This window comes from Andrena cerasifolii, chromosome 1, assembly GCF_050908995.1.
Source record: "Andrena cerasifolii isolate SP2316 chromosome 1, iyAndCera1_principal, whole genome shotgun sequence".
NCBI lineage: Eukaryota > Metazoa > Arthropoda > Insecta > Hymenoptera > Andrenidae > Andrena > Andrena cerasifolii.
The window spans coordinates 19,924,085-19,934,747 of NC_135118.1; the positions used below are offsets into that span (position 1 = coordinate 19,924,085).

Sequence of the window (10,663 nt, forward strand, 5' to 3'; positions counted from 1 at the left end):
ATTCTGTTCTGCGCACAGGATGTCCCAGAACGTTTGCCTCCTGGGCCTTATTCCACCACTGACTACAGGTATAATGACATTTCTTTTCACATTTCCAGCCGTGCAATCTTAATCGCGAAATTGCCACTCGACCGCGTGTTTAAGAAACATGAATTTCGATGAAACGCACTCGAATTGATACCATCTCCTTCGCTCTCCTTCGTTGGAGGGGATATTGAGGTTTGTGTCTTGCAACAGAGGTGTTTGCATTATTTCAGTTCGCGAATAAAGTTTAAATTTTAAGTGAAAATGCTTAAATAAATATTATGGGACGAGAAGACCCTATAGAATTTTATAATTTATTTTTATCAAATTTATATTCGCTATTAATAAATTATTTTGTTTGTTAATAATTTCGAGAATAAGGATGATTTTGTATCGAATGCTCATGTAATAGGTAAGGATAGCCATAGAAAAGAATTTTCATGATTTTTAATCGCAGTACAGATCAATAGGTCTTGGTGCTTGAATCATGAAGATGGAATCAGCGATTGGGAGCGATTACAGGTGATATTCCTGGGTCTAGAGTCTATATTTTTGGACCAGTATCTGAAATCGAGATAAGAGGGAAATCCGAAAAGGAGGGAGCCGCGCTGTGTTTGTAATCAAACTTCCACTGACAATGACAATTGGAATTCATTGCTTTGAGGCGTTCCAGAGGAGACACTTTAATGACTGCTGCTATATTTACCCTTTAACCAATCTTTCCAGTATTGAAAAGAAGAAACGGATAGTGTAACAGCCAGTCTCCACTAATTTAAGGAGAACGCAGAAGATTTTTCCACGTGGAAAAAGGTAATCATCAAAGAAAACATAATGTAGAATATGTATTATTCTTCGTCTTATCTTTCCTAATCAACAACTTCAAGCTTTGTATAATATTAAAATAAAAAAAGTTTACGAAACAAGCACACGTATTAATATGTTTAAGTTTATGTCTGGTATCTTGACTCGCAGATAATTTCAAGAATTGATAAACACTGGACTCTCTTCAAGAGCAATCAGTGTTACACTGCTGCGGCTGCTCCATATCCAAGTTTCGCAGCTTGCTGGAACATGACGACCAAAGAATCCAACGTCTCCTCTGCAGTCGGTATAATCTGACTTGCTGGAAGAATGAAGCCGTATCTTCCGGTATCTCGAAGTTCATAGGTGAACGGTATGGGAGTGTTGTACGTTCCTCGGACCCAGTCCATCGATCCACCCGATGCAACGTCTGAAAGAGCAGGATAGAGGTGAGGAAAAGTAAAGCGAAGCAAAATGATAGAACTTTCAATCGAACTTTTTTTTTAGGTCTTTTACGGTTTCGCAGATATCTTAATGTATAAAGCAGAAAGTTTATATGTTTGCGTGTCGCCTACAAACTTTGCCTCCGCCCGTTATGCCTGGCTAATCTAGATGAATCTGGCTATTTTTACAAAAACAACTAAAAACTTTTTAAATTTGTTTTCTATAAAATCAAAATCTAAATTCCAGGCGAAGCCGAGTAGTGCAGCTATATAGTTCGTGATAATATGAGAACTCTTAATTCCTATGAGGGTGGGTTTCAACCCTAGCACCGTTTCATTCTCGAAACAAGAAATTAGCGAGACGTTATTAGCATCACTTGAGCCACGTTTCTGTAAAGTTGGAAATTTTTATGAATTTTCTTCTTCCTGAACATCCCTTGTTAGCTGAAGACATTTTGTTACCTAATAATCTTATTGGGTAATAATCTTAATTGAAGAGTTCTTGCAGAAAAGACTGTGTGTGAAAATTAAAAAAAAAAATTATAGGAAAATATTCTACGTGCCAATGGTAATACTATAGGATAGAATTTTATTTTTGGCACTTCAGTGTTTTCTACGTGGAGTCCTGAATAATTATTCTGTTTTCCTACATCCCCTTTATCACAATTAACTTGCATTCGAGAATTCTTTTCTTTTGCCTGAGCTCTGCGATATTCTGTCCTTTAACGTTGCTAATTATATTAATTTAATCGTTGCAATCCGTATCACTCGAGGCTGCAGCCTCGTCGCATGCACACCGAATCGAATAGCAAACGCGGACCTTCGGGTTAATCATTCTACTCGCGCCCGATTAATCTACTCACATATAACGTCCACGATATTTCCGACTTTGTATCTCGTTCCGTATCTCTTCGACAGAGCCTGGATGGAGTGATTCCCAATTTGGAGCAGGTCGTCGTAGTTGTCGAGCCTTCTGCTGGTGTGGCCGTAAGGGATCAGCAACAGTTGGCTGTAACTGTGGAAGGCTATGTAGGAGAATATTTTCTCGTGTATGCTGTCGATGTACTGTGACATGGTCCTCGTTTCTGTTTCGGAGAACGGCTTGTCGCCTGGGTAGATCTCGCTGCAGGGATAGGGGCTGGTACCACCCTCTGAAACGGTAACGATTCGACAGAAATTTAATTCAATTTCGTAGTCCTTAAAAAAGGAATCTCTACTATTTTCTAAGAATTTTCGTCTTCTGCATATGGATTCTTACTTTTCACATTGGTATGGGAGTTTAAATTTGTGAGGGAAGGTATTTAAAAGCTATGGTTTGCAGCAGAAAATTTGTGGTAAAGAGGGAAACAAGTAGGTTTTATTTTGAATTTAACGAATTCTGGCAGAAAAAGTACTTCTGTGGGTGTATAGTTCTTGGATAACAACTAATTCTGTAATAACTGTACTGCTGTGTTAATTTGAAAAGGTGGTTTTGAGAGAAATGATTTTTCGTGTTTTGTGTTACGCTATCGGTATCTTATATAAATAGGTTTAGGTTAAATATTATCTAAATATTTGTAACAAATCCGTAAAAAAAACTAAGTGTAAAATTAACTGTTGTTACGCCTTTTTATTACTTTTTTTATTACTAATATTTGCAGTTATGCTGTTATTTCATTTAACAGCCAGGCAACGATTTCACATACCTACGTCCAAATTATAAACTGTTATATATCCAGTTTCAATGCAAATGTAGTTTTCTTATTTAATAATGGTACCCTTGCATCAAATCACCCCAAAATAAATAATTTTTAGGATTTCATTTTAAAGAAAGTAAACGTTATAGTATTAAAAAAAAACACTTTAGCTTGTTCTTGTACACCATTGAAGATAATAAGAAAAAATGTTAGCATATTTTATGTAATACCGCTGTCTGTCGGTGGCTGTAACTGTCCTGTTGATACAAAAATATCTGCGAAATTTATAATTTATTTCTTAAACCAAGAAAATTCTTAAAGTTTATACGATTCTCCATGGAGTCATCTACGATCATAACTTTTCGAATCTGCTTTTTATTATAAACATTTTCGTGCGTAAAATTACCCGCTTTTTTAAAGTTCGTGGGTTAAACTTGATTCAGAATGATTAAGAATTTTCTTGGATAGTTAATTTCAGATAATTCTACAAGGCGTTATAAATTCCGCAGATTTTTTTTATCACCAAGACACCGCCGCCAATAGACAGCAGTATTAAATAAAATATGCAAAAAACAAAAATTGTATTATCTTGAATGATGAACAAATACAGGCTAAAATATTTTTTTTTTAAATAAAATCCTAAAAGTTACCTATTTTGGAGTGATTTGATGGGAGGGTACCTTTGATATACATATAGGTGAAGAATTTTTGTGCAACCTGTCGGAAATAACTGAATTTAAGCAAAAGTTGCAGATACGCCCTTTGGAATTTATAGAGAATGTAATTTTGGCAAATCAGCACCTGCCCAGTGAAAGTTCCAATTCCTATTCGGATCCGCTCCGACGCAACCCCTTCCAGTTGGTCGCCTAGTTTTCCTCCAAAGTCGATTCTAAAACAAAAGATCGTACTCTGAACCATCATAAATTCTTTCTGTTTCAATCAATCCATGAAATTGCCCGCGCGATTATCACATCTTATTGATTATTATCAGTCACGCATGCGAATGCGTACATTTTAATTAAAACGAATCGCAATTCATTGAAGCTTCTTGGCTGATTATAGATAATGTACGATAGCCGCAGGTCGTTGATAAGACGCCGAACATAAAGCCAGACTTTATCAGCCATCGATGCGTATAGAAAGTGAGAAATCGCCTTGTCTCGTTTGTATACAGCCAATTATCTCTTTGTACACAAATTAAAACATTTCGATTTTATAATTAAATTATATCAAAGTCACTGCATTAAGTCGGTGCGAAAGTTCGTTCGCCACCTTCAGGTGATGTTAGGTGTACGCAAGTGTCTTCTTTTTAACCGACTTCAAAAAGGAGGAGGTTACACATTCGACCGTACGTAACTTTTTTTTTATATATGTTTGTCCCCGCATAACTCCTCCGCATATGCACCAATTTTAATGATCGTTGTTTTTACTCGAACGTAAAAATAAATAAGGACAATAAAATTGCAATAAAAAGTGAAAAATAATTGTTTCCCTTATTTAATCTACGACTCTCAATTCTTTCAAGTCTGCGCCAGGTTTACACAGTGCAAATGATGAGGCGCCAACATAAAAAAAAATGAGAGTCGTAGATTAAATAAGGGGGAAAATTATTTTTCACTTTTTAGTGCAGTTTTATTTTTTTTTTAAGTCGGTTTTAATTTTTGTTTTACTAAGTCTATTTGTACCTTCACCAGAAACACCTTTTGGTGGCAAAAGACCACCAAAGAAAATAGTTTAATAAAAAAAAAGCGTAGTACATTTTGACTTTTAATAAACACTTCGACCCAATAATATTTAAAACCTTTTTTACCGTTGTGTGCGTGTACTCGTAGCCGTCTGGGTTGAATACAGGGAAGATGTACCAGTCGTAAGATTCTGCCATGTACCTGACACGTGGATCGTCGCTAAGTATTAGTTGGTTGAGGATGTACGTCACGACGGCAGGCGATATCCATTCCCTGGCGTGTATGCCACCCTCGATGAACACACCAGGATTACCCTCTTTGTAGGAAAGCTTCACGCCCCTTATACTTCTTCCCTCGTAACTGCTTCCACCTGTTAGGGGCTTCACGATTTCGGGGTGCTGCGTTGCCAGAGAATCCAGCCAGCGATAAATCTGAAAGGCAGAGCAAGGCACTTTAACCAGCAATATACAGTAGCGGACAAGAAAGTTACCACTTTTTCGAGCCACCCTACTTCTATTACATTTCAATATCAACTCAGAACTACAGTATGTGCCTAATATACATATTCTGAAAGAGAATTAGAAGCTGTATAAAACCCAGCTACAGTTGAATTTATTTAACTAACAAACAAAAACCCTACGTAACATTAAACAAGACAACAGACGTTTAAAGCAAAAGTTACCACTTTTCAAAATTAATAAAAACATATAATATTTTGTGGGGGCACCTTTTGCTTTTAGGACAACCTAACAACTTACTGAACGTGGTAACTTCTTTGTCGGCCCCAAAAAAGTATTACCACGTTTCAAAAGTAACACTTTTGTTTGTCAGTTAAATAAATTCAAATTTAACTGGGTTTTATACAGCTTCAAATTCTCCATCAGAATATTTAATAAAACATACCACAGTCCCAAATGTAAGTATGCTAAAAAATAACAAAAAAATAGCAAATCGAAAAAGTGGTAACTTTTTTGTTCGCGGTATCCTATGTAGCGATGATTTCTGAGTCACTTTTTTTCCAAGTTACAATTAAGTTCTGCCATTTGTCACGGTAATTTCGATAGTAGATAAAGTATAATAGCTATGTCGATATGATAAAACACGATAGCGCGGCAGTGTATGGCAAGTTATAATAACATAATAATACGAGAGAGATAGTAGCAGAGTGTGATTGTATAACGTGGCAAATTGTCGTGATTAATTTCTCTCACTCCACCGGCTTCCATAAAATACCAAGCATCTATTCATAAATACTGTAATTGAATATTTGCTATCTTACTAATTGGATATTTGCTGTCTTACTACGCTCAGCCGATGATAACCCAGCCAGTCGAAATTGCCCTTTAAACCACCACGAGGATTTTCGTCGTCGATGTACTTCTGCACGTCGTCCATCATCAATTCAGGGACAAGCCTCGTCGTGTTGCTGAATTTCATGAACTCCTGAAGCTTTGCTGGCGCTATCATAACGTTCGTAGTGTCATTGACCCTCGGCTGTCCCCAAAAGTTGTAACCATCGTCGTCCTGCATGGTCTTCAGTAGTTCCAGACTGGTATTGTCAGCCACAAAAACCTTGTACAATCTGTAGCCATCGTAGCGCACCTTGTCAGCGGTACAAGCTGCCCCAAGAAGGAGAAGGTGCAAGAAAATCACTTTCATCGTGGGATTGGCTTTCATTCAGACAAGCCAATGGAGAACTTATAAAAACTTTTGTGAAAATCTTAAAGGACCTCTGAACTGCTGTACACCATTATTTCAGCTTTTAATATTCCTTCAACAGTACCAATGCACGTGGGCCCTCTGTTTGGCGAATATGACTTCTCCTCAGCTTTCCAAGTCTCAACAATTCAAACTTTCATGAATATCTTTAAAACATCTTGCAATTCCGTGCAATTATTTCGTCGAAAGCTTTCTCAATTTTCTCCCAGAAGTGTCAGTGCATATGTCTTTTTTTATTTTGTAAACTCAAGTTTTCCTCAATTTCCACAAAATTCTACCCTCGATATCCACTGTTCGGCTATTTATTTCTCTTTAATTCTCCCACCCCTAAATCACAGATAAGAAGCAGTAGCGAACAGTTTCACTGAAATTTCCTCCCTCGAATTCGGGGGAATACTGGGATCCCTCGATCGATTTTCAAACAAAGGTCGACCGCCCCGCGGTGGCGGCGTCTCTCCACTGGGGAACTTCAGCTTTCCCGCGAGGAAATGGAAGCGGAAGCGCGGCGTTACTGGTTCTAAAGTTTCTCAAATCGACGCAGCGCTCTCGAGATGCGAGGCAGGTATGCGCCTGTAAGGTGAATCCTCCCGTGACTTTATATACGTGCCAGGAGACCGCGGGCGGTAAAAATATACTGTACGTGAGATAAGTGTAAACAAAAAAAAAATACGGGCACACACATTTGCATGCAAGATGGGGCATGGGAATCCTCGGGAGATTGCAAACAAGCGGTGCCCCTCGATGGTTAAAGACCTCGGAGGTAGATACCGTTCGAACATATCGATAAACCGAGGTTGTCGACACCCACTTGACAAAGCACCCTCGTCCTTCCTGTGGGCCAACATTCCTGAATGCATTTTTTACATATTTATTTTTTTTTTTTAATTTCAACCATTTCGACTCGTCAACTCGTGCGCGGACTTAAAAATCGATTTGTTAAGGTCACGTTTGTGGCACAGTTGGAAAGCAACGTTACTATTGTATAAGGGTTAATATAGATTGTTGGGTGTATTTAGTTTCCTCGCAGAGGTATTTATTCCTCTTCTTGCTGTAACTTAATACGCCTCTACTGACCTTGGTAAAAGGTAATGCTTTTTTTTTCCACGCGGAGAAGGTAAGAGGCATGTTGATAATTAAGTAGTGGATTCTGTAAATTACATCCTTCTTGCCACGGAGATCTTTGAATTCGATCGTCAACGTGATTCATGGGTGAGAAATGCGTGGATGTCTGCAAGTGCAACCAGCCGTGATCAACGATCTACGGAAGAACTCGCAGAGGCGATGAAATCAGATAAGGTAATTCGCGTCTATTAATTGCCACAGTAATGAGACAGCGAAAACAAACAATTCTATCGCCTCGTCCCGTATGACTTTACACGCCGCGGGTGTGCAAATGGGACGGTGAACGCGCTATTTAGCGCTGTCCTTCGTTTCCTGGGTCTGATGGAGGCGTTATCGAAATTGTCGCGATATTAAGTTTACGTGGAATTAATGACAATTGACGGTGAAACTGGTGGAATGTATTTAGCAATAGAATCCGCCACTTTCCCTTGTTTCTGAATAAGTTTAACAATTACCTAGCACGGTTCTCTCCCCTGTATAGCATTCTCGGGCTTTCTAGCATATTAACAGGGAATAAAATGTTTGGAAGAAAAATTTAATGAAGCGAATTTGTCACGGAATGTTTTTACAAAGGAGTTGTTTTCTGTCTTCCATGTATGTATGTATGATAGTGTGAAATAAATAAATTTATTTTCTTGTTTCTAAACAACAATTCGTACATCCATATCACAAAGGAGGTATAGAGCAGTCCTAACAGCAAATTAATTCTTTTGCCCCCGGTTTGTGGAGACCTAGAGGGCACTAGGACCCACTTACCATTTCATGTCACATGCAATGTTACCGGCAAGGTCTTGAAACAGATTGTAACGCTACGCGCGGTGGGAATTGGAAGTCGACGCGGGTACAATTAGGTCATTCGTAACCCGTGGTTTACAAGTGTTTCTCTCAGAGTAATAATTTAAACACCGTCTTATGAACGTTTTCTATCTAATGGAAGAGAAAGAAGTAAATTAAAGCAAATTACTAAATTACTCGCTACTCGACTAAGGCCGTGTCTGAACCAACCTTGACAGAAACATTTGTAAACCACGGGTTACGAATGACCTACACTTCCCCGCGTTGAATTCTAATTCCTACCGCGCATAGCGCCACAATCTGTTTCGAGACTTGCCCGGTAACGTTGCACGCGACATTAAAATGGTAAATGGCGCTAGTATCGACAAAGTTCCTCGTCGATTGCCCTAGGTCCCCGCAAACCCGGGACAGAAAAATGCATTGGATGTTCGATCTATTCTATTCTGTACCTGGTCTCTGTCCATACGAAAGCACATTATCATGATAAAACTATTTACCGTCTTGAACGCGATTAGCTTTAATGATACAGTGCCGCGAGAAGGACAATAAACAGTCGTTTTACCATCGGTACAAATATTAATCTACCTTACGTGATTCGTAATTGTAGTTATTGTTATCCTGATCTAATCTGTTATATAATTCAACTCCATCTTTCTGTTTCGGTGAACGGAAATCGTTTACAATTTTTACTATTCCGAAATGAAGTGGAATGTGAGACGGGATTAATTGAAATCACCTCAGAAGCGTAGGTGCATAAGGAAGTTGTATAAACGACACAAATTCGCTTCAGATATTTTGAAATTTCCTTATCAAATCAACGTAACTCTCATTTGCCGACGAACCAAGGAATTTTACTGTCTAATAGTCCATCGGAGTCAGGAGAATCTTGTTTATGTTACCACGTCCGGGTAGAATTATCTAACAAGCTTGAACTTGGGATCGTAAACTCTGGAACTTTCTTGCGAAAAAAGTCAACTCGTTATTCCAGGCGTCGTAGAGTCCGAGTACAATTTTTTTTTAAATGTAAATATCTGACTTTACGGTATCTATCTTTTGCAACTTGCTGATTCAATTCTTTCCAAACTGTGCAATATATATTTATCGTTTCATCAACAGCTCTGACGTCACTCCTTTTACTTTGAACGTAATTGAAAAACTTTAGCATTTGACTCATTAAATATCCAATAAGATCGATGATTCAAGGTGCTCCATCGCCGCCTGCGCAACGCTTACTTTCAACTGTTAGATTGCTGAAAAAAGAATGGTGTTACGATTATCGTCGATCCTTGGACAGTCCTTGCCACGATCCGTTCACCAGTGATCGAGTCCTTGCTAGATCCAAGATCAATATCGATCACTGGTTACGTATAGACAGGCGACACACGAATGATGAGTGACTTACAACTTAAAACGTTTTTCCTGTAGGAATTCGTAAATAGCTGGTTAGCTCAATTCTAACATCGATGGCTTTGCGGTGTTTGCGAGGTGTAATGCTTGTACCACCTCTGCAAATTCATTTCCGACTTAGGTTTAGTTTATAGTTAATAGTTAATAGTTCTTAGTTTATGGTTTATAGTTTATAGTTTGTAGTTTGTAGTTTGTAGTTTGTAGTTTATAGTTTATAGTTTATAGTTTATAGTTTGTAGTTTGTAGTTTGTAGTTTGTAGTTTGTAGTTTGTAGTTTGTAGTTTGTAGTTTGTAGTTTGTAGTTTGTAGTTTGTAGTTTGTAGTTTGTAGTTTGTAGTTTGTAGTTTGTAGTTTGTAGTTTGTAGTTTGTAGTTTGTAGTTTGTAGTTTGTAGTTTGTAGTTTGTAGTTTGTAGTTTGTAGTTTGTAGTTTGTAGTTTGTAGTTTGTAGTTTGTAGTTTGTAGTTTGTAGTTTGTAGTTTGTAGTTTGTAGTTTGTAGTTTGTAGTTTGTAGTTTGTAGTTTGTAGTTTGTAGTTTGTAGTTTGTAGTTTGTAGTTTGTAGTTTGTAGTTTGTAGTTTGTAGTTTGTAGTTTGTAGTTTGTAGTTTGTTGTTAGTCGAAAACTATTTAACATAGATATTTCAAGATGTTTAACTACTAGTAATTCGTAATTAAAAATAATTTAGAATTATTTTGTCGTAACTACAGTACAAACGTGACGTTTATAATAAGAAGAAGAATACGAAATGAGCAGAAATGGGGACATGAGCAGAAATTGGGACATTCACCTTACATGTGTAGAAAATGACCACAAGACGATCGACTTTCAAATCGAGATTTTCTACCATCTCACTTACTCGGGTATCTCATGGATAATGGTAATTTTTAGTAATTTTTCTCCACTCGGGTGTCCCACGGGTGCCCGGGTAACCGGGCACCTCGATACCCAGTCCAAATCAATAGTACTAATTTAGACCCGAGCTAAATGCAAGA

The 10,663-nt window shown here is 37.9% G+C and overlaps 1 protein-coding gene across 1 annotated transcript; it reads right to left on the minus strand.

Moving 5' to 3' along the window:
- Positions 1 to 703: 703 nt before the first annotated feature.
- On the minus strand, positions 704 to 6,321 carry LOC143369338 (zinc carboxypeptidase-like). Its single transcript, XM_076813154.1, has 5 exons — positions 5,932 to 6,321; positions 4,755 to 5,060; positions 3,746 to 3,833; positions 2,132 to 2,419; positions 704 to 1,255 (listed from the first exon to the last, which is right to left on the minus strand). The coding sequence occupies exons 1-5, from the start codon at positions 6,304 to 6,306 to the stop codon at positions 1,047 to 1,049; spliced, it is 1,266 nt and encodes a 421-aa protein (XP_076669269.1). The 5' UTR covers positions 6,307 to 6,321; the 3' UTR covers positions 704 to 1,046.
- Positions 6,322 to 10,663: the final 4,342 nt, after the last annotated feature.